This window comes from Pelophylax lessonae (assembly GCF_965119305.1).
Source record: "Pelophylax lessonae genome assembly, chromosome: 11".
Taxonomy (NCBI): domain Eukaryota; kingdom Metazoa; phylum Chordata; class Amphibia; order Anura; family Ranidae; genus Pelophylax; species Pelophylax lessonae.
In genome coordinates this window covers 231,987,890-232,012,117 of record NC_138778.1, presented here as the reverse complement: position 1 = coordinate 232,012,117, position 24,228 = coordinate 231,987,890, and the positions used below count along the sequence as shown (strand labels likewise).

Below are 24,228 nucleotides of genomic sequence, written 5' to 3'. Positions count from 1 at the left end.
CCTACGCCTGGCCTAACCCTTTCCCGCTCCCGACTCAGACTAACTTTATGAGGGTCACTCTCTATAAAGCTAGCGGCCTTCACTCTTCTTTGAACCTCCACCCTATCCTCCGCCTGCTCTTCTGTCCTGGCGCAGTAGGATCCATTATACTCCCCCTTCCCCCACCTTCGCCCACTTCAGTCTGTAAATCTTCCGTCTTTGCAGATATGACGATCGATGACGTGCGGCACTATGAAAAAAACATGCAATTCAAAACGAATATTAAAGTTTGCAACCGACTTTCACCAACGAGAGATGAAATAGACAGTGATGCCAAAGAAAGCGTACGTTCCCTTTTACTGCTCTTATAGAAATATTGGCTGGTGCTGGATATAGCAATAATGGGGGGGCGGGAGGGGAGGGGGGGGTCAATACTTATAATAACCCTTCATCTAAAAGTGATATTGGGGTTTATTTTTTTGAGTTAATCACATTTTCTGGTGCTGGATATAGCAATAATTGGGGGGGGGGGGGGCGTTCAATACCTATAATAACCGTAAAAGCAAGAAGGATTTGGGACTTTAATTGAGGTCAATTGCACATAAAAATATTCTTTATCCAATAACCTGAATGATATAGTATAAACAAGAAAATACTGTAGCATAAATACATACAGAAATAGTGCACACACGTAAATACAGCAATACATAATAAATACATTATAAATACAATTTTTTTCTAGGACCAAAAAATGGATCACTCAAGAATATAATGGATAAAATAAGACATAGACACTCTGTGTGCGCATAATCTTTAAATATATTACAGTTAAATGAATCATATGAGTAGTTGTAGGTTCAATCTTTAAATAGATCTCAGTTAGATGAAACATATGAGTAATTGTAGGCTCGACGCGTTTCATGGACCTCCGTCCATTCATCAGGAGCTTTGAATGTTTGTCTAAAAATAAAAATATGGGTTATATCGATTTACTGGTGTAGAATATGAGCTAGAATGGGGAATATAATGGAATGGACACTACCTTAACCGCTTGCCGACTGCCGCACGACTATTTACATCGGCAGTCAGCCCCTCACAGGCAAAGCGACATAGGGCTACGTCGCTAGCCTGTGAGGCTCTAGGGAGCGAGCGCGCGCCCCCGGAGGCGCGCTCCCGTGCGGTCACAGGCCCCCCCGTGCGTGTGCCCGGCGGACCCGATGTCCTCCGGGCACTCGCGATCTTCCGTTACCCCGGAAGAAAGGCAGGCGGCTAATGTAAACAAAGCCGCCTGTCATTCTCCCCTGTGTAAGAATGGAGATCACACGGTTCTACTATGTAGGACCGTTGATCTCTGTTCTTACACTAGTAGCCACAGCCAATCACAGTTAGAAACACGCCCCTAGGGGCACACTTAACCCCTCCCTCTCCAATAAAGTTAACTCCTTCACTGCCAGTGTCATTTTTACAGTAACAGTGCATATGTATAGCACTGATTACTGTAGTAATGTCACTGGTAACCCCAAAAGTGTCAAAAATGTCAATCAAGGGTCCGATCTGTCTGCCGCAATGTCGCAGTCCCGCAAAAAAAATCGTAGATTGCCGCCATTACACATTAAAAAAAAAAATGACAAATATTTCCCTTTGTTAGTAAATGCAATAAATTTTGCACAAACCAATCAAAATACGCTTTTTGCGATTTTTTTTTTTACCAAACATATGGTAAAAAAAAAAAAAATTGACCTAAAATGTTAAAAAATTTTGATATTTACTTTTTTTTTTGGGGGAATTTCATATAAAAAAATGTGAAAAGTATTGTTATTTTTGCAAAATTTACGCTCTTTTTTTGTTTATAGCACATGATCAAAAAATCGCACAGGTGATCAAATACCACCAAAAGAAAGCTCTGTTTATGGGTAAAAAAGGACGCCAAATTAGTTTAGGTACAGCGTCGCACGACCGCGCAATTGTCAATTAAAGTCACGCAGTGCCGAATCGCAAAATAGGCCCTGGTCAGGAAGGGGGTAAAATCTACCGGGGCTTAAGTGGTTAAGCAGTGTCATAAATCCAAGAGCGATCCAGTCTGAGACAGAAAGACCGAAGCTGATCCAGGGTAAGCCTGACCCGGGGCTGAGGCGTGGATCACAGCCCACACACAAGGGCAACGGGGAGGAGAGGACCAGAGACGAAGTAGAGATAAATAAGCAAGTAAAAAAGCTTCAGGGATATCACTCCAAGAAGTGTTGGTAAAGACACATTGGGAACAGGCACAGTCTGAAAATATATATATATAAATTAAATAAATATATGGAATGAATGTACTGAGAAAATCAATCTCAAAAATATCTATAAATGATAAGGTATATAAGGTGAGACAATTGAACCCAAAAAAAAAAAAGAAAGTGCCTATAAGTAACCATCCAAAAATCATATCTCCGAAGGATATAATAAAGTGCATAAAGTCAGAACAGTAAACCAAGGAAAAATGTAAAATAAATAGAACACCGAAGGGGATATGTGCAAAAAGGGTAATTATGTGCGTGTTGGGTGCACCCACTACTTCCCTCTACCTATAATAACCCTTCATCTAAAAGTGATATTGTTTTTTTTTTAAAGTTGATAACATTAGCAGCCCAATCAGATGGCAGCTTATTACAGTCTAAAGAATAAAAGATGAGTTGTGATTGCTTACTGGGGGGGACTCTTAACCACTTTACCACCGGAGGATTTTCCTGCTAAAAGACCAGGGGTTTTTTTGCGATTTTTTACTGCGTGATTTTAACGGGCAATTGCGCGGTCGTGCGACGCTGTACCTAAACGAATTTCACGTCCTTTTTTTCCCACAAACAGAGCTTTCTTTTGGTGGTATTTGATCACCTGTGCGATTTTTTGATCACGCGCTATAAACAAAAAAAGAGCGTAATTTTTGCAAAAACAACAATATTTTTCACTTTTTTTTATATGAAATTCCCCCAAAAAAAATGTAAAAATCAAAATTTTTTAACATTTTCGGCCAATTTGTTTTACGCTACCTATGTTTGGTAAAAAAAATTGCAAAAAGCGTATTTTGATTGGTTTGCGCAAAAGTTATCGCGTTTACTAACAAAGGGAAAGATTTTTGTCATTTTTGGTGTTTTTTTTTTAACGAGTAATGGCGGCGATCTGCGATTTTTTTTGCGGTACTGCGACATTGCGGCGTACAGATCGGACCCTTGACTGACATTTTTGACACTTTTGGGGGGACCAGTGACATTACTGCAGTAATCAGTGCTATATATATGCACTGTTACTGCAAAAATGACACTGGCAGGGAAGGGGTTAACAGTATTGGACAGGGAGGGGTTAAGTGTGTCCTAGGGGCGTGATTCTAACTGTGCAGGGACAGGTCTACTAGTGTAAAAACAAAGATCAACAGTTCTACATAGTAGAACTGTCTGATCTTCACTTTTACACAGGGAGAACTGACAGGCGGCTTGTTTACATAAGCCGCTCTGTCTTTCTCCCGCTGTACCGGCGATCGTAGTGTGACCAGCGGACATCGGGTCCGCTAGTCACACTCCCGCACTCCTCCCTGAACGAGCCGAGGCGGGCGCGCACCTCAGCGGGCGCGCGCCCGCCCGCTATTTGGCTCTAGAAGGAGTGACAGGCGAGCGACGTAGACCTACGTCACTCTGCCTGGCCGGGGCCGACTGCCGCAGTAAATATACTGTGCGCAGTCGGCAACCGGTTAAAGTGATATCATTGGGCCACGTCTTTGGTGTCATTGGAAGGAATTGTGTCCTATCATTGGTGTCATTGGGAGGGATTGTGCCTCTTAATTGCTGTCAGGGGGGGAATCATGCCCCATTAATGGTGTCAGTGGATGAAATAGTGCCCCAGGGGCCAGATAAAAGCAAGCAAAAGGCCGCATCTAACGCCCCCCCCAGCTGCAGTTTGGAGACCACTGTACTACGCTGACCCTTTTGGATGTCCTTGGGTTAAAGTGGGCCTGTAAGGACACCAGTAAAGCTAGCACAAGTTTCTTAAAGCGTGCATAGCAATATAGTACATCACTTTATTTTTTTGTTTGGGGAAAGCGTCTGCCTCCTGGGATTCATAAACCAGGACAGGGCAGTAGGCCAGTTGCAACTCCATGTCAGAGCTCCGTCCCCCTCTAGTATCCCAGGATGCAATGCACATGGTATCTGGCCCACTATTATCTATTTAAGGCTCCATTCAAACTTACGCAACTCCAAACTTGTACTACTTGAAGTGGATAAGTGCAAGGTATTGCACTTAGGGACTAATAACGTAAAAGCAAAATACACGCTGGGGGGGGGAACCTTTGGGGATCTTAGTTGAAGATAGACTTAGCAATAGTATACAATGTCAAGCTGCAGCTGCCAAAGCCAGCAGAATATTAGCATGCATAAAGAAAGGGATGTATTCCAGAGATAAAACTATAATCCTTCCACTTTATAAAACTCTGGTCCGACCGCATCTGGAGTATTCTGCCCAGTTCTGGTCGCCAGTCCTCAGAAGGGATGTTTTGGAGCTGGAGAGAGTCCAGAGAAGGGCAACAAAACTTATTAGGGGATTGGAGGACCTTAATTACGAAGAGCGTTTAGAAGCACTTGATTTATTCTCCCTGGAGAAGAGACGCCTGAGAGGGGACATGATAGCAATTTACAAATACCTCAATGGTGATCAGAGCATAGAAAAAAAACGATTCAGTCGCAAGGAATGCATGAGGACACGAGGCCATACAATGCGATTGGAGGAGAAGCGTTTTAACCTCAGGCTACGCAGGGGGTTCTTTACAGTAAGGGCTACAAGACTGTGGAATTCTCTAAATGGTAGAAACTTCGGGAAGTATGGCTACTTTTAAAAGAGTCTTGGACGTACATCTCACGGATAAAAAAACATTCAGGGGTATGGGAAATGATTCACACCTACACAGGTTCAACTGGATGGACTATTGCCTTTATTCAACCTCAACAACTATGTAACTTTGATGCAGCTTGCATGCAAATTTGGATGGGTGCGACTTGGATGCGACTTTGACGTTAACCAATGATAATAGACAACTATTGTACAACTGTTGCATGTATAACATTCAGGTGCATTTTTTATACGATCATACAGAACTTTGATTTTCAAAAATCTGCTGACAGGAAGGGTATTCAACAGATGAGACCCTATTGGTCTTTTCTGCCATAAATGTATCCTTCTGCCTGTCAGCCATCATGTACACTGAGCTGCGGGAGTGACATCATCGCGGCAAGGCCTACCAAATGGCTGAAGACATGGAATCAGGAAGGAAGACCAGGCAAAGATGGAAGCGTCAGGGCACACTGAATCTATCCCACCGGATCGATTATTGGTTGAGCCAGATGGACATGTGTCTTTTTTCAACCTGACTATGTAACCGGAGCACTGGAGGGCACCGTTTAACAGGTAAGTCTGCCATAATGTACTAATATGCTGGGCATACTAGCACTTTATGGCATAACCCATCTGGGGCCCCTAAAAAGAAGATTATATAGCAGAGTTACCTACCACTTTAAGGGTTTACAGTGCAGTCTATGGCACTTAAGTCGCATAAAAGTTGGACCAACTAGTGCAGGAACCTTTTTTAAAGTTGCTGCTACATTAAGTCGCACATATTTGAACAGTGGTCATTGGAAAACATGAGGTGCGACTTAGTGTCCAAAGTCACATGTCAAGTTGCACAAGTGCAAAGGAGCCGCTGGTTTTGATGGTCCCCTTCCTCCAAACTCAGTGCACACACAGCCCACTTTCCCACTGGCTGAAATCAACAGTCTTGGGGTGTTTTTATTTTTTTATCGTTGAACTTGGATGGGTATAGGAAAAACAGAATAACCCGAAAGAACTGGATTATCTGAGGACACAAGGAGAGCTTCCACAAGGTTTACTATTTTCTGGCAGAACGCCTAGGACTTGCGTGTAGTAGGACTGAGAACTGCATACAGTCACTAGGGCACAGGGGCACAGGACTTAGGTCAGTACTCACAATGCCATGAGGTCATCAGCTGCCTCCTTATGATATTCACCAGACACTCTTCACTGAGGAAGTCACAGACTCACGATACCACAGGACAGCTGGACACTCTTCTCCCAACCTCCACCGGGTATCCTCCAGTGAGCTTCTCTAGACCGTAAGAGAGAAATCCCAGACTTTAGAAAATAGGCAGCTTAGGCTATAGCTGGGACCTCAATGACCTCCACGCAACGTCTCCCACAGACTGCCCAGAGGGGCAGAGCCCCTTAGATAGGCAGAGCTGAAGCCAGAATCCACACTTTATGCTCCAGGCTTCGGACTATTTACTCCAACAACCTACTGGACACACCTCTCCAGGGATTGGCTGAGTCCCCATAAATATTTAGGCTGCCTTCCTATTATTCCTGAACAACAAAGAAATTGGCCTTCATAGCAAAGAACCAATGGAAGGGCAACGCACATGAGACAAATACAGATTTAAATTTCCCAGTTCAATTTGCTAACCAGTTTGCTTACCAACCAAATTAACCTGTCTAACAGTTTGCGTCAAAACAGGGGTTTAGTTAGCACACATTTGCAAACGCATGTGTAAGCTGCAGGGCCACTCCACGACACCCTGTATTACCTGCAGTCCTAACTCTTGTAAATTTATGAGAGTCTCCACAGTGGAAGCACATGCAAGCTAATGGATAGATAGGGGGCAGGTGAGCCTGGAGGTGGCCCAACCCTCCTAAAGGTACTTGGGGGCACAATAGATGCCCAGCCAATAGCAGAACAGAAAGGGCATCTAGTGTGTCCACTCACCAGTATACATGAACAACATAGAAAATGGCCTCTGCCCCCACCTATAACTGGCCTTCATAGCAAAGAACACATGGAAGGGCAACGCACATGAGACAAATACACAGGGCTTTTTTTCAGCTGGAACGCGGGGTAACGCAGTTCCGACACCTCCAATGGGTGCTGGAGGGTCTACTGATGCTGGCTGCTGGGAGATCTATTGTTGCTGGAGGGAATCTATTTTTGCATGGCAATCTATTGTTGGAGGATCTTTTGATACTGAGGGTTATTTGTTGCTAGGAGGGATCTACTGTTTAGGGAGGGGTCCACTGTTGCTGGCTGCTAGAGAGTCTATTGATGTTGGCTGCTGGGAGATCTTTTGCTGCTGCTGGGGGTCTATTGCTGCTGGGGGGGGGTCTATTGCTGCTGGCTGTGGGGGATCTATTTTATTGCTTTTCTTGTTATCATAACCTAATCCTATACATTCCAATACAAAAAGGGGCTGTACTGGAAGCTGGGTAGGGGGTGGAACCAAGGGTCAGTGCTCAGAGGTTGGAAGGGGTGGAACCAAGGGTCAGTGTTCAGAGGTTGGAAGGGGTGGAACCAAGGGTTAGTGCTCGGAGGTTGGAAGGGGTGGAACCAAGGGTCAGTGCTCGGAGGTTGGAAGGGCTGGAACCAAGGGTTTGTGCTCGGAGGTTGGAAGGAGTGGAACCAAGGGTCAGTGCTCGGAGGTTGGAAGGGCTGTAACCAAGGGTTAGTGCTCGGAGGTTGGAAGGGGTGGAACCAAGGGTTAGTGCTCGGAGGTGGGAAGGGGTGGAACCAAGGGTTAGTGCTCGGAGGTTGGAAGGGGTGGAACCAAGGGTTAGTGCTCGGAGGTTGGAAGGGGTGGAACCAAGGGTTAGTGCTCGGAGGTTGGAAGGGGTGGAACCAAGGGTCAGTGCTCAGAGGTTGGAAGGGGTGGAACCAAGGGTTAGTGCTCGGAGGTGGGTAGAGGGCGGAGACACAAAGTAATTTAGAAGGGGGAGTTCCTGCACCTATTCAGGAAGCCCTGCAAATACAGATAAAAACCTTACAGTTTGCGTCAAAACAGAGGTTTGACCCCTGTTTTTGACGCAAACTGTTAGACAGGTTAATTTGGTTGGTAAGCAAACTGGTTAGGAAATTGAACTGGGAAATTTTTATCTGTCTTTATCTCATTCCTATTATTCCTCCCATAATAATTCTAGAAAGAATTTTCTAGAAAGCAGGGGAAAGCAATCAGACCAGCAGCCTGTGAAATACTGAGCAGACTAAAACAATCAACCTCTGCTCCACTGATTAGAGTGGAGCTAAAATAAATTTACCTAACAACCTTCACTAACTAGGAGGGTGCTGCACTATATTAAAGCTGGGATTTCGGACCTCCGTGGAGTGCGAAATGCAGGGTGACACAGTAGTAGCAGCATAAGTATTGTCCTACTTTGGGGGCTATACATGAACATGAGTTCCTAGTGGTGTAACGTAGTGATGGCACATCCTATACTTACCCCACTCATATGTGGTGGTGGGATGGGGTCCTCCAGCTGCTGCATCCCAACAGAGGAAAGAAGCAAGGTTTTGTTGAGTCACCAGAACTGGAAAAATGTGAAATACTTGGACCAGGGCATCATCTTCAGAATGCAATGCCTCCTACATGGTCCACAAGGAGAACTAATGGGGACCTTTGATATTGGGAACAACCAACTAGTTTTTTTATGTGAAGACAGATTTCTGTGGTCCCCAACCTTTTTGGCATCAGGGACTGGTTTCATGGCAGCCGATTTTTCCAGGGACTTGGACTTGATATTCACAGAGTCTGTCCTCAGCCCCCCTTCAAACCACAACTCCCCTTTACAGTGTCCACAGTCCCTGTTTACATCACAATTCCCCTTTTAAAGCAGTCCCACAGTGTCCTCAGTTCACATCACAGACCCCTTACATTACAGTGCTCCTTTACATTAATGTTACAGGGACTGCAATGTAAAGGGGGGTACTGTGATATAAAGGGGACTGCACTGTAAAGGGGCACTATAATGTAACAGGGACCGCACTGTAAAGGGGCACCGTGATGTAACAGGGACTGCACTGTAAAGGGGGTACTGTGATATAAAGGGGACTTCACTGTAAAGGGGCACTGTAAAGATTGCAGTGTCCCTTTACAGTGCAGTCCCCTTTATATCATCCTTTTCCCTTTACATTGCAGTGCCCCTAGTAATCACAGCCCCTGCCCCCGTCAGAGTGCTCCTTGCAGTCATGCCCCCCTCCCCCCTTTCTTCCCTCACTGCCCCATTTCAGTCTCTGCCTCCCCTGCACAGTCCTACCCGTGGCAGGGCAGAGGCAGTTTTCAGTCGTGTCTTCTCCTGGGTCTGCCTGCAGATCTGGACGGAGGGCGGGATGTGCCCAACTTATCATGTAAACAAACGAGTGATTACCCGCTTGTTAATATGAAAAGATTCCTGCTCTCTGTGCTGATCTGCAGCTCCTCCTGCCCCCTTCTATGCTTATGGGATGACATTGTCCGCTGGGCGGAAGACCTGGGAGAGGACCAATGGGCTAAGTGGCATGGCTGCACAGCAGGAGGTGAGCGGCAACCGCGGCCTTTAATAGTTCTGTTTGGACAGTGGACATCACTCATCTTCTGCTGCGCGGTCCGGTCCGGTCATCAACAGGTCACGGACCGGTACTGGTCCTCGGCCCAGGGGTTGGGGGCCCCTGGTCTAAAGTATACCATGCAGAGTGAGTCATGGTACCACAGGGCTTAGTGAGAGGTGGATGTGCTTAAAAGATGTAGTTTATTGTGGCACAAGCCAACACTTTCCACCAGTGGCTTCCTTTGTGACTCTCAGCCTTCAGTCATGCTGCAAAGGAAGTCAGTGCTGCAAAATTACCCTGTAGCATATTCTGTGTTCACAGGTCTAACTGGGAACAGGTAGCTTTTTAGCACCAACCATGTGTCAATCAATGTTGGTCCTGCACTGATATATGTCTAAATGGTGAAGTATCCCTATGCAGGGCCACCAGCCCAACATATCTTATTAAGACTGGCTCAGGGGGCAAATGCCCCCCATCCCAGCTTACCCAGTGCTGTTTCAGGGTAGGCCATGGCGTACTTGCTGCAGGTCTTTTTAATACCAGGGCATTAGGAACTCCCACTATTCATTTAACTTATATTTTCAAGTCTTAATTAAGCTCCAACCTCTAGCTGCTGCAAAGGATAACAAATGTGTATGGCGTACCATATGACACGGTTCTTGTTAGTTCGTGTCAGGACCTCCCACTATGCCTTGAAAAAGGGATCCTGCAAGGTCCCAAAATGTTGGGCTTAGATGCCCGTTGCTTTATATGAATATAGGACAAGATTAACACTATTGGCGCTTTTCCACTGCATGGAACCGAACGGTTCGGCTCGCTTTTGCGCTTTTCCACTGCATGGTACGGTGTTGGAACGGTTCGGTACGGTACGGCGGCGCTTTTCCACTACATGGAACTGAACGGTACGGCTCGCTTAAACAGTACCACCTCAGTTGTGGTTCCAAGAGGGCCGTACCAGTACCATATCCCACAATCCTTTGCATGCAGCCTTGACTGTTTGTCACTACTAGCCACTGATTGGTCAGAGAATTGTTGTAATCCCACCCACTTTACTTTAGTGGAAAAGCAAACCGTACCGAACCGTTCCAACACCGTACCATGCGGTACCATGCAGTGGAAAACCAAACAGAGCCAAGCAGGGCCGAGTGGAGCCGACTCAGTACTTGCAGTGGAAAAGTGCCATAGGTCAAGTTGTGGTGGTGAAGATCCTTATTTTCCAAGGACCTCCCATAGGCTCATAAGTCTTCAGACATAAAGATCACCACTAGTCTACGATTAAACCCCTAAAAAGAGCAAAACGCGTCTGAGGAGTTCTCCACAGGTTGAGAACAGGAGCTGAAGCTATCTTTTACCCATCTCATTTACATTTATGCAACAGGGAGTTGGTGTCTGTGTGTAGACGGTCACCATCTTGATAAAGACCACAACCTTTACAGCCACTAACACGGTGAAGGTCCCCACCCCTCTATTGATTAATATAGTAACTGCAAGCCATATGGCAGCCTGCTGGGCCTTTCCACAATTCCTCATCCATTTTCTCCTAATGCTTACTGCCTTGGATGGAGTCAGAGAGAACTGGAGTGAGCTACTGAGGTATAATCCATGTGTCATGGTAAAGTCTCATTTTGGACCATGTCTGGAGAGAAAATCCTGGGTTTCCTTCTGGAGAGTCATAAAACACTTAGAGGTATAATTTATAAAAACCAGAGAAAAGAAAACAAGATTAAAAAAAATAATTATTTCCAATAGAAACCAATCAGATTGTACTTTTCAGTTTATGGACAAACAAAGCAAGGATTAGGATTGGCTTCCAAGGGCAACATCTCCATTGTGTGCCATTTTCTTTTCCCGTGGTTTATGGCCAACATCCATTCCCCAAGGTTTATGTTTAGCACAGGGACACTCCAAGTACATATCAATCCAATTGACTCTCTCATGACCCAAAAATTTGGGGTACAAGCGAGAGAACCTTTAGGAAGTGTGTTGGCTGCTCGTACTTGTTTGAGAAGTTTTTAGTCTTCCTATGGAAGGAGCCATTTTTTGTTAAGAGTTCCATGCACTCAAGCCAATCGATAGCCTGGACATTGTATAATCTGCTTCATAGACAGGTTTGGCCAATCTTGAGAGGTTCCCGTTTCAATGTTCTTTAAATGTAAAAATGTGGAAGTGCAGCGCTATTTTCCAAAAGACAAATAGTGCGAATAAACCGCACCAAGGTGGGTTAAAAGTGTGCAAACAATGAAAGAAGAGCTTAAAAGTTCATTCATAGTCCTCAAAAAAAATAAATCAGTAGTTTGTGATGTCAGTCAACCATCAGTGACCAAACATAGCCACTTGCCAGGTCTCCATGACCATTAATGAAAAAGTGGTCAACAAGTGCAGTAAAACCCAGCAATTATGGTGGCCAGATAGAATCATGTCATTTGGTTCACACCACTTGCTCCAACTCCTCTAGTATTGTAGCAGGAATAGGATCAATTCAGGGGCGGACTGACCATTCGGGGATTAGGGCACTGCCCGAGGGCCCAGGGTCAGTAGGGGGCCCCATGAGAGGCTACACACTACAGAAAGAAGCCAGGAACTTCCATGCAGGCTATGCTGTGGTAGATATTTAAATGCCCACTCTATGTGGCTGAGCTGCAATTTGTAGGTGGGGCTTTGTGTGGCTTGAGTGTGGACACAAGGGGCCCCATGATCTCTGATTGCCCGGGGGGCCCCATGAGTTTTCAGTCCACCCCTGGGTCAATTCACCACCACGATAGTAGTATGTCTCCAAAAACATAAAGGTCATAGAGAAAGCAGAACCATCTCATAGTGTAGTTAACTCCAAAGAACTTTTTTTTTTTTTTCAAAATATTCCCCCTACATAGAGTAAAAAGAGCCCAGCATATTGATTCAGTGTTGTTTTAAACCAACAAGATGGCTGCCATCCGTTCCGGTACATGATGACGTCAGAGGGCCTGCTTCCATCCGATGCGTTTCGTCATCATAAGACGTCTTCAGGGGCATTGGGGGGAGCCACGATGTGTGATGTCATTACGTCAGTAGTATGTCTCCAAACACATAAAGGTCATAGATAAAGCAGAACCATCTCATAGTGTAGTTAACTCCAAAGAATTGTTTTTTTTTTTTTTGTCAAAGTATTCCCCCTACATAGAATAAAAAGAGCCCAGCATATTGATACAGTGTTGTTTCAAACCAACAAGATGGCTGCCATCTGTTCCGGTACATGATGACGTCAGAGTTCCTGCTTCCATCCAATGTGTTTAGTCATCATAAGACATCTTCAGGGGCATTGGGTGGAGCCACGACATGTGACGTCATTATGTACCGGAACGAATGGCGGCCATCTTGTTGGGTTCTTTTTATTCTATGTAAGTGCAATACTTTGAATAAATTCTTAACCCTTTGGAGTTAACTAAACTATTAGATGGTTCTGCTTTCTCCATGACCTGTATATTTTGGGAGACATACTACTGTCTTGGTGGTGAATTGATCCTAATACTGGAGGAAGATGACTGATTCTACCTGGAGTCTGACCCTAATTACTGAGTATGTCTGAGCTTGTTGACCACTTTTTCATTAGTGGTATGGATATCTGATAAGCGGCTATGTTTGGTCACTGATGGTGGAGGATTCTTCTGGCTTGATTGACATCACTAACCACTGACTGATTTCCTATGAGGACTATGAATGAACTTTTATAGTGCCTTGAAAAAGTATTCACACCCCTTGAAAATTTTCACATTTTGTCGTGTTACAACCAAAAACATAAATGTTTTTTATTTGGATTTCATGTGATAGACCGACACAAAGTTGCACATAAGTGTGAAGTGGAAGGAAAATTATAAATGATACAAATAAATCTGTGAAAAGTGTGGGGGTGCATTTTTTATTCACCTCCACCCAAGATTCAATACTTTGTAGAACCGCCTTTCCCTGCAATTACAGCTGCAATTCTTTTTGGGGATGTCTCTACCAGCTTTCCACATCTAGAGAGGACATTTCTGCCCATGTGAACAGCAATTTTCAAGTCTTGCCACAGATTCTCAATGTGATTTAGGTCTGGACTGCGACTGGGCCATTCTAACACATGAATATGCTTTGATGTAAACCATTCCATTGTAGCTCTGGCTGGATGTTTCGGGTCGTTGTCCTGCTGGAAGGTGAACCTCCGCCCCAGTCTCAAGCCTTTGGCAGATTCTAGAGGGTTTTCTTCTAAAATTGCCCTGTATTTGGCTCCATCCATCTTCCCATCAATTCTGACCCTGCTGAAGAAAAGCATCCCCACACCATGATGCTGCCACCACCATGTTTCACAGTGGGGATGGTGTGTTCAGGGTGATGTGCAGTGTTTGTTTTCCCCCACACATAGTGTTTTGCTTTTAGGCCAAAAAGTTCAATTTTCACCTCATCTGCCCACGGAACCTTCTTCCACATGTTTGCTGTGTCCCCCACGTGGCTTCTCCCAAACTGCAAACAGGACTTCTTATGGCTTTCTTCCACCAATGGCTTTCTTCTTCTCACTCTTCCATAAAGGGCAGATTTGTGGAGCGCACGACTAATAGTTGTCCTGTGGACAGATTCTCCCACCTGAGCTGTGGATCTCTGCAGCTCCTCCAGAGTTCCCATGGGCCTCTTGGCTGCTTCTCTGATGAATGCTCTCCTTGCCAAGGCCGGTCAGTTTAGGTGGACGGCCATGTCTTGGTAGGGGCCCGGCCGGTCAGTTTAGGTGGACGGCCATGTCTTGGTAGGGTTGCAGTTGTGCCATACGCTTTCCATTTTCCCATGATGGATTGAACAGCGCTCTGTGAGATGGTCAAAGCTTGGGAGAATTTTTATAACCTAACCCTGCTTTACACTTCTCCACAACTTTATCCCTGACCTGTCTGGTGTGTTCCTTGGACTTAATGATGCATTTTGTTCACTAAGATTCTCTAACAAACCTCCAAGGGCTTCACAGAACAGCTGCATTGATACTGAGATTAAATGACTCACAGGTGGACTCTATTTACTAATTAGGGGACTTCTGAAGGCATTTGGTTCCACTAGATTTTAGTTAGGGGTATCAGAGTAAAGGGGGGTGAATACAAATGCCCGCCCCCACACACTTTTCACAGATTTATTTGTATCATTTATCATTCTTAGATTGTAAGCTCTAACGAGCAGGGTCCTCTGATTCCTACTGTAATAAAGTGTATTGTATTTGTACTGTCTACCCTCAAGTTGTAAAGCGCTGCGTAAACTGTTGGCGCTATATAAATTCTATATAATAATAATTTTCCTTCCACTTCACAATTATGGCCACTTTGTGTCGGTGTATCACATAAAATCCCAATAAAATACATTTTTAAATTTTTGGCTGTAACAAGACAAAATGTGAGAAATGTCATGGGGTGTGAATACTTTTTCAAAGCACTGTAAGCTTTTTTTTTTTTTGGTTGTTTGCACACTTTTCACCCACCTTGGTGCGGTTTTGATTGCGCTATTTATGTCTTTTGGAAAATAACGCTGCACTTTCACCTTTTTACATTCATTTTATTTGTTACCTGCAAATTGTGCTAGCTGCCTATATTCATCATTTATAGATTGTGCCTTAGTGCGACTAGTTATATGTTCTTTAAATGTAACGCGTTTTGTTTTTTTCCCTTCTTGCCCATAGACATGACGATGGACGAAGTGCGAGAGTACGAAAGGACCACTCAGGAAGCCACTAACAAGAAAATCGGGATTTTCCCACCCGCCATTTCCATCACTGACATTACGCTGCCTTCTATCGCCCGCAGCGGACCCTCCAGCGCTCCTTCCACCCCTCTGACCACCGAAGCTCCGGAGTTCCTGACCGTCCCCAAAGACCGCCCCCGGAAGAAATCTGCACCGGAAACCTTAACGCTTCCTGACCCCGCCCTTAACGCACAAAGCATGTTTACATCTAATAAGCCATTCTTTCCGAATTCGGAATAACTTTTGAGTCGATAGCAGGACCCCCCGCCTACCCCACCCCCCCCCCCTCACCTCCAGACGCAAAGGGGTTTTAAAAACCCATTTTCAACAAACATAATCATAGGCTTATGCATTTCGAAGCCATGCCTGTAGACTCCTTATGGCCGTAAGCTGTTCGATTCAGTGCTTCCCATATCATTGCTCCCTGTTACCGCTTACACACGATCGTCCTCTGCTGCTCGATGGTGACAGTGGCCTCTAGCGATAACAAGAAGAGCTCTTTTCATTGTTTCAGCCATCTTTGTTTTTTAGACGGGTAGTTATACAATAACGCGACAATCCATAATGTAAAGCTTTAACCCCCGTTTAGCCTACCTTACGTAGATATTTTTCATGTCTACCAGACAAATTCAAGTCTTTTTATTCAGAGGTGCAGAATTTACAGATACGGGGGAGCCGTCTTTTGCACATAAACAGAGTAGGAGAATAAAAAAACGTGCGTTTCGGTTCTGTAGAATTCAGCTTTGTGATCTGTTTTCCAGAACGCAATGGGAAAATTAGAGAAAAGACAATCATCTTATAAATATGACCAGAAGTTGAAGAATGTCATTCCAGTGACATTTTAGGTGTATAGAGAATGCCGGAGCAACAAAAAGGGAGAAACTCAAGAAGGACTTCACCAATTTATTGTTTTTTTAACATCAGCTTGTGTCCTAATACATCGGAAACATTATAAACCGCTTTTCTGTCACATCTGTGTTCTGGAAGAGAAGCCATTCAATATCCAGTTTATAAGAAGTGACCATTTGAGGTCATGGGGCTGGTTTGATGCTCTCTGGCTCCTCGGGGGCGGGGCTTTCTGCCGGGGATGCATGTTTTTAGAGATTCTCTATATCTAGTTTAACGGGTAAGCACATTAATCTGTAACAATGTAGCATGAGGGCAGCCTGTTGCTGCTAGCACAAGAAGGTGACAGCGAACTTTGTTATGGCACTTTTCCACTGCAAGTACCGGCTCGGCTCCACTCGGCACTGCTTGGCCCAGCTTGGCTCAGTTTGCTTTTCCACCGTGTGGTACGAGTCGGCACCTTTCAGCACTGTATAGGCTCTACTTTGCTCGGTTTGCTTTTCCACTAAAGTAGTACTAAGTAGTAAGTGGGTGGGATTACAACGATTTTCTGACCAATCAGTGGCTAGTAGTGACAAACAATCAAGGCTGCATGCAAAGGATTGTGGGATATGGTATCAGTACTGCCTGCTTGGAACCCCAACCGAGGTGGTACTGTTTAACCACTTGCCGACTGCCGCACAACTATATACGGCGGCAGTCAGCCCCTCCTGGGCAAAGCGACGTACCGGTACGTCGCTCGCCCACGAGCCTCTAGGGGCCGGAGGCGCACTCCCGCCCCCGCTCGTTCCCTGACATTCCAGCGCGAGTGACCGGTGGCTCCGATATCCGCCGGCCACTCGCGATCTCCCACTGTAGAGGGAGAAAAGCAGGCGGCTGATGTAAACAAAGACGTCTGTCATTCTCCCTGATGTAACTGCAGAGATCATACGATCCTGCTATGTAGGATCGTAGGTCTCTGTGGTTACATCACAAGCCACGCCCCTTTACAGTAAGAATCACGCCCCTAGGGACACACTTAACCCCTTGATCACTAATAAAGTTAACCCCTTCCCTGCCAGTGTCATTTTTACAGTAACAGTGCATATGTATAGCACTGATTACTGTAGTAATGTCACTGGTCCCCCCAAAAGTGTCAAAAATGTCAGTTAGGGGTCCAATCTGTCCGCCGCAATGTCGCAGTCCCGCAAAAAAAAATCGCAGATCGCCGCCATTACTAGTTTAAAAAAAAAACAATAAAAATGACAAAAATCTTTCCCTTAGTTAGTAAACGCAATAACGTTTGCGCAAACCAATCAAAATACGCTTATTGCGATTTGTTTTTTTACCAAAAATATGTAGCAGAAAACAAATTGCCCTAAAATGTTAAAAAATTAGATTTTTACGTTTTTTTTGGGGGGGAATTTCATATAAAAAAATTTGAAAAATATTGTTATTTTTTCAAAATTGACGCTCTTATTTTGTTTATAGAGCAAAAAATAAAAATCGCACAGGTGATCAAATACCACCAAAAGAAAGCTCTGTTTGTGGGAAAAAAAAGGACGTCAATTTCATTTGGGTACAGCGTTGCACAACCGAGCAATTGTCCGTTAAAGTCACGCAGTGCCGAATCGCAAAATAGGCCCTGGTCTTTGAGCAGCCAAATCCTCTGGGGCTTAAGTGGTTAAGCGAGCCGTACCGACGCCGTACCATGTAGTGGAAAAGCGCCGATGTACCAAACCGTACCGAACCGTTCTAACCCGTACCATGCGGTACCATGCAGTGGAAAAGCGCCAAACCGAGCCGTACCAGGCAGTGGAAAAGCGCCAAACCGAGCCGTACCATGCAGTGGAAAAGCGCTATTAGTCACGTGATAAGGCAACCTTTGTACATACGTGTTTAGAGTTATCTATTGTGGGAAGCATGAACCCGGTTCATTCATGGGGCAGACTCCGTCATTATTATTATTTTTTTTTAATCATAAAATAGGGAAAAATCGGAGTATGCTTCAACCCATCCTGTGAAGGGTGTATTGATAGTTGAATGAGGACAGACAATAGCCATATTTTTATTTTTATTTTTTTTTAATCCACATACCAATATTATCCCAGTTTATTGTCCGCATCTACCTGCCACAGAAAGAATTGCAAAATGCGATGACAAAAAAAAAAAAAAAAGATAAAATATCGGAGGTGGTAAGTTTGGCCCCAGGAAGCCTTTCTCTGCAAAGAAGAGTTTTGTATTTTTATTGTACGGTAAATGTTTTTATATTGTTATTTTTTCTTTTCCCCCTCCCCCGGTGTTTCTATGTTCTGTATATGGGAATATAACAGTGTTGCTTATTTTATATTCATGTACTATTGGTGCGATGTACTGCTACACGTCATTGTGTTACATTCATTATCTTCAACTCAGTTTCTCTCTTATTAAATGGAGTAGCTGCTGAAAAATATTTTGTTGCATGAAAAAAAAATAAGAAAAGAGAATTATTACAAAATATGTTTTTTCTACACATTTGCAGACTGTTTTGCGATGATATATTTTTGTTAGTAAGGTTTATGAAACATTTAGAAGAGTAAAAACTGGAGGCGGAATTGGGGGACATGAACCTCTGTACTGAGCAAGATCATCAATCCTGAAATGGAATTTGCTACTTATTGTACAGAAGATTGTTTAGGCTACATTCACACCTGAGCGTAGCGTTTTCGCGCGTTTTTTACCGCGAATTTACCGCAATTTTTACCGCGATTTACAGGCGTTTTTACAGGCGATTTTTTGTGCAGGGAAAACGCCTGTAATCTGCCCAAAAAGAAGCTCATGTACTTTTTTGAGCGTTGGGCGTTTTGCTTACAGCGTCAAAACGCTCAGATGTGAACAGGGGCCATTGAAATGAATAGGATTTCAATGGCCCCTGTTCACATCTGAGTGTTTTGACGCTGTGAGCAAAACGCCCAATGCTCAAAAAAGTACTTGAGCTTCATTTTTGGGCAGATTACAGGCGTTTTCCATTGGTCTCTATTCAATCTAAAAACGCCTGCACAAAAAACGCCTGTAAAAACGCCTGCAAAAACGCCCATAAAAACGCCTGAAAAAACGCCCATAAAAACGCCTGTAATAGCAAAGCCAAGATGTGAACGTAGCCTTAGTGCTGAGTGGATGGGAATGTAGTATGTAGGAATAACCATTTGCCAGTGTTATTAGTACGGCTGGATGTCCAAATGCTGGAAATGTCAGAGTCCCTCCCTTTTTTTTTAGATGGATAATATAGGGAATATATAGATCCAAATGGCAAGTTGCCAAGATTTTGCATCACAGGCGTGCGTACAGGGTGTGCCGGATGTGCCTGGGCACACCATAATCATCCCGTGTGCCCCCGATTCCCCCTGCTTTTTGTCTCTCACCTGTGGTGCTGTCAGCTTCCCTCCTCTCCTCTCAGGAGCACAGAAAGGGGCTGGTAAATACTTAATTAACCGGCCCCTTCTTTTTCTGAATGAACACAGTGAGTGATCTGTACTGATCGCTCCTGTCTTCATTCTTAACTGAAGTTATGTTTACTGCAGGCTGCAGAGAAAGGGACTAAGGAAATCTCTGTACTCAGTTTCTTTCTCTGTATCATAGGTGAGACATCAGAGGTCTGTTTAGATCAGGGACCCTCAAACTAAGGCCCCCAGCTGTTGAGGAACTACACATCCCATCAGGCATTGTAAAACTCTGACATTCACAGACGTGACTAGGCATGATGGGAATTGTAGTTCCTAAACATCAGAGGTCTGTTTAGACCAGGGATCCTCAAACTACGGCCCTCCAGCTGTTGTGGAACTACACATCCCATCAGGCATTGTAAAACTCTGACATTCACAGACGTGACTAGGCATGATGGGAATTGTAGTTCCTAAACATCAGAGGTCTGTTTAGACCAGGGATCCTCAAACTACGGCCCTCCAGCTGTTGTGGAACTACACATCCCATCAGGCATTGTAAAACTCTGATATTCACAGACGTGACTAGGCATGATGGGAATTGTAGTTCCTAAACATCAGAGGTCTGTTTAGACCAGGGATCCTCAAACTACGGCCCTCCAGCTGTTGTGGAACTACACATCCCATCAGGCATTGTAAAACTCTGATATTCACAGACGTGACTAGGCATGATGGGAATTGTAGTTCCTAAACATCAGAGGTCTGTTTAGACCAGGGATCCTCAAACTACGGCCCTCCAGCTGTTGTGGAACTACACATCCCATCAGGCATTGTAAAACTCTGACATTCACAGACGTGACTAGGCATGATGGGAATTGTAGTTCCTAAACATCAGAGGTCGGTTTAGACCAGGGATCCTCAAACTACGGCCCTCCAGCTGTTGTGGAACTACACATCCCATCAGGCATTGTAAAACTCTGATATTCACACACGTGACTAGGCATGACGGGAATTGTAGTTCCTGAACAACTGGAGGGCCATAGTTTGAAGACACTTGAAATTTCACCAAAGCCCCCATAACGGGGCTTCTAAAAAAAAAAAATGTAAAAAAATAATAAAAAATAATATTGTAAAAAATAATAAAAAAATAAATAAAAAATAATAAAAAAAAAAACCTACTGACATCGTCTACTGCCCTACTGACACCAGTCTTTGCTCTTCTGACACCGTCCACTGCTCTATTGATATACACGCATGTATTTTTGTACTCTGGGATGCACAACCTAATGCAATAGCAATGTGTGGGATTTTATAACTAATTATTGGAATTATCCCAAACAGAAGCTGAATGATTTGGCAAACTCATTTTCAGTATTTTCCCTCAATTATTCCTCTGGTTGGACAGTCCACAAACACTGAAGACATTGGAGCTTTTGTCTAAGTTGAGTAACTGCTTTTTTGGGTGTCCTAACCAAACTTGTAGAAACACCAAAACTCTGCTTCCAAACCCAAATCAACTTTTCAGTAGGATCAAAACAAAGGCTATGCAAATTTTACGGTTGGTTTTCTTTAGCCACATCCTGAGTAGAGCTTTCATCTGTGTTACGTCATAAACAGTGGGGAAAATCATTTTTTAACCCCTGCAGATTGTGTAAGTTTGCTCACTTACAAAGAAATGAAGGTTCTAGAATTTTTATCAGAGATGTATTTTATATGATAGAGACAAATTATCAACCAAAAATCCAGAAAAAAACATAATACAAATGTTATGAGTTGCAGTTCAGGGAGTAGAAAGGCATTTGATCCCCAAGCAAAAGATGACTTTTGTAGTTGGTGGAGAAACCCTTGTTGACAAGCACAGAGGTCAGACGTTTCTTGTAGTTGGTGACCAGGTTTGCACACATCTCAGGAGGGATTTTGGTCCACTCTTCTTTACAGATCTTCTCTAAATCCTTAAAGTTTCTTGTCTGTCACTTGGCAACTCAAAGTTTCAGCTCCCTCCATATGTTTTCTATAAGATTAAGGTCTGGAGACTGGCTAGGCCACTCCATGATCTTAATGTGCTTCTTCCTTTGTTGCCTTGGCGATATATTTTGGGTCATTGTTATGCTGGAACACCCATCCATGATCCATCTTCAGTGTTCTGGCTGAGGAGAGAAGGTTCTCATCCAAGATTTTACAACACATGGCCCCGCCAATTGGCCCCTCAATGCAGCAAAGACAGCCTTTGGTAGAGAAATAAGCCCCAAAGCATCATGTTTCCACCTCCATGCTTGACTGTAGGGATGGTGTTCTTAGGGTCATAGTCAGCATTCTTCTTCCTCCAAACACGGCAAGTCGAATAAAGCCAAATAGCTCACTTTGGTCTCATCTGACCACAGCACTTTCTCCCAATCCTTCTCTGAATCATTTAGATGTTCATTGGCCTGATTGTACATGTGCCTTCCTGAAGAGGGGACCTTGGGGGCACTGCAGGATCTCAATCCATAGTGGCTTATTGTGTTACCAATGGTTTGTTTGGTGACTGTGGTCCCAACTGCCTTGAGATCATTCTCAAGCTCCTCCTGGCTAGTTCTGAGCTGATCCCTCACTTTTCTCATGATCATCCTTACCCATAAGGCAAAATCTTGCATGGAGCTCCAGACGGAAGGCGATTGATGGTTATTTTATATTTCTTCCATTTGCAAATAATCACTTGAACAGTTGTCTCCTCACCAAGCTTCTTGCTGATAGTCTTGTAGCCTAGTGCAGGTCTACAACCTTGTCCCTGACATCCTTTGACAGCTCTTTGGTCTTGCCCATGATGGAGAGGTTTTTAATGGATGAAAGAGATCCTGTGGACGGGTGTCTTTTATACACATAACAAGTTGTCGTTAGGAGCTCCTTCTTACATTGACAGGTCTAATCTGTGTACCACATGAGCATCTACTGTAGCCAGTTTGTGGGAGCCAGAAATGTCGTTGGTTGGTAGGGGATCAAATAATTATTTTACTCACTGAACTGCAACTCAGTTTATAATATTTGTATTGTGTTTTTTTCTGGATTTTTGGTTGATGTTCTGTCTCTATCTTTTAAAACACACCTATGATAAAAATTATAGACCCGTCATTTCATTGTAAGTGGACAAACTTAGGACAATCTGCAGAGGATCAAATCATTATTCTCCCCACTTTATATTGTGGTGTTGGGTGATTACACTCATGTGGTAAGTGCTTTTCTGATGAGCTTTGCTAGTCCAAGCTGTATTTTAGGGCATGACAACCCACTTTTATTAAAAAGAACAACACAGTTCACAAAGAAAATCAGTTACCCACGTAGGGGTTCTTCCAAATCAACATAAACAGTCAACTGTAAATACCGAGCCACATGGCTCCCTTCTCAGCAGCACCACTGCTCTCCTTACCAGTCCCTCTGACTGTGTTGCCTGGGCTCACTCAGCCTTTAGTCACAGAGCCCTGTTGCGCAGCCCACTGCTGGCCTCTGTATTGAGGTTCCCCCGCCCCCCCCCCCCCCGATAGGAGCCGACCTGACTCCTGGGATGAGATTTCCTCGCTGCTAGCTGAGGCACCTCTGACTTCCGGTTGAGACCTCCTGTCTCCCAACTCCTCAATGGGGCACCTCTGACCCCTGATTGATACTTCTTGTCTCCAGTATGGAAGCCCTGAACTATGCTTAGGCTTGGTTTATAACAACCCTGTTGTGACGGGCCACTTGGCACCCCTCTTGGGTACTTCCGTCAGTAGACAGCTTCCTCCAGTCAGGAACCAGGTTTTATAGCTGAATTTTGCACCCAATAACTCGACGACACTAGCTTAGGTGCAAACTAGACCAGATCTCACACAGAATTTATTCCATAAAAAATCAGGTAATTGCTTGATTACATTATGCAAACTGTAAACAGTAAGATAATTATCATAGCTGATGAACGGCCAACATAAACAGTAAACTGATTAACATCTAGTCACCTAGACAAGCCTAGGGGACTCAGTGCCCACCCAAACCATCTGGCACCAGTTACTCAGTAAGAAGACCTAGGGCTGTCCAAATCTCCAAAGGATGAGCAGACAGACAGAAATAATAGGTGACTCAATTAGCAATGGGAATTCACACCTTGGAGGTACACAATGGAGAAATGGTACCATGGGAGAAAGACACCTTAGTAAACATATTATGGCAGGAGACCCCATCATCATATTGTTGAGCTGATTATATTAACATCTGCTCTGAGTCTCAAAGTCTAGGAGGGGGGGGGGGGGGTCGAAGCAGTAATTTCTGGTTTGGGCAAAAAGGCCCCAAATCTGTATCCAGGTCCTAGGTTCCCAGACTGTGTGTTTCGAGGGGACATGGACCGGAATCCAAAGCAAGACCATTCCAAGGGTCCCCCAGGCAAACGTCTTTTAAGAATAGAGCCCTCCTCGAAAGCCAGAGCCCATAGTAAGCAAGAAGCAACCCTGCAGTCCCCTTCCAAAATCCCTGTCCTGGTTGGGTCTGGCACACCTGTGTACTCACACAAGCTGCAGGCATCCAGTAAAACCCAGACACAGGAATGAAGGTTCCGTCTCACCCAAGACATTTTGAAACCTTCAAGCTCCAGGGTTACAGAAGCCGGAGAAATCCAAAAAACAAAGCTTTCACCGCTTAGAAACGATAGTCTAATGCTTCGCATAAACTCCTAAGGTGAATCCTGTGTAATTTTCTCCTACAGTTCTACAGTGGCAAGGCCTTGCCCTGTCACAATTTATATACTGTATATTATTATAAAGGTTCATATAAATTTATAGATTTAACCTGGCCGTAGATAGATCAAATTTCGGCCAGTTCAGCAAGAACTGCCTGAATTTTGGTCAATCTATGTCCGTTCCTGATCCTGCTATCTGTGTTAAAGCAGTGGTC

At 44.3% G+C, this 24,228-nt stretch overlaps 1 protein-coding gene across 2 annotated transcripts in view; it reads left to right on the top strand.

Moving 5' to 3' along the window:
- Positions 1 to 15,667, top strand: part of PITPNC1 (phosphatidylinositol transfer protein cytoplasmic 1) — a 242,031-nt gene extending 226,364 nt beyond the window's left edge. Inside the window, exons 8-9 of one of the 2 annotated variants that reach the window (XM_082272121.1) lie at positions 205 to 323; positions 15,030 to 15,153. In XM_082272121.1, the coding sequence (XP_082128247.1) occupies positions 205 to 323; positions 15,030 to 15,035 (125 nt within the window). In that variant the 3' untranslated portion in view covers positions 15,036 to 15,153. Of the gene's footprint in view, positions 1 to 204; positions 324 to 15,029 lie in introns of both variants that reach the window. The other variant, XM_082272120.1, reaches the window with a different exon arrangement.
- The last annotated feature ends 8,561 nt before the right edge of the window (positions 15,668 to 24,228 follow it).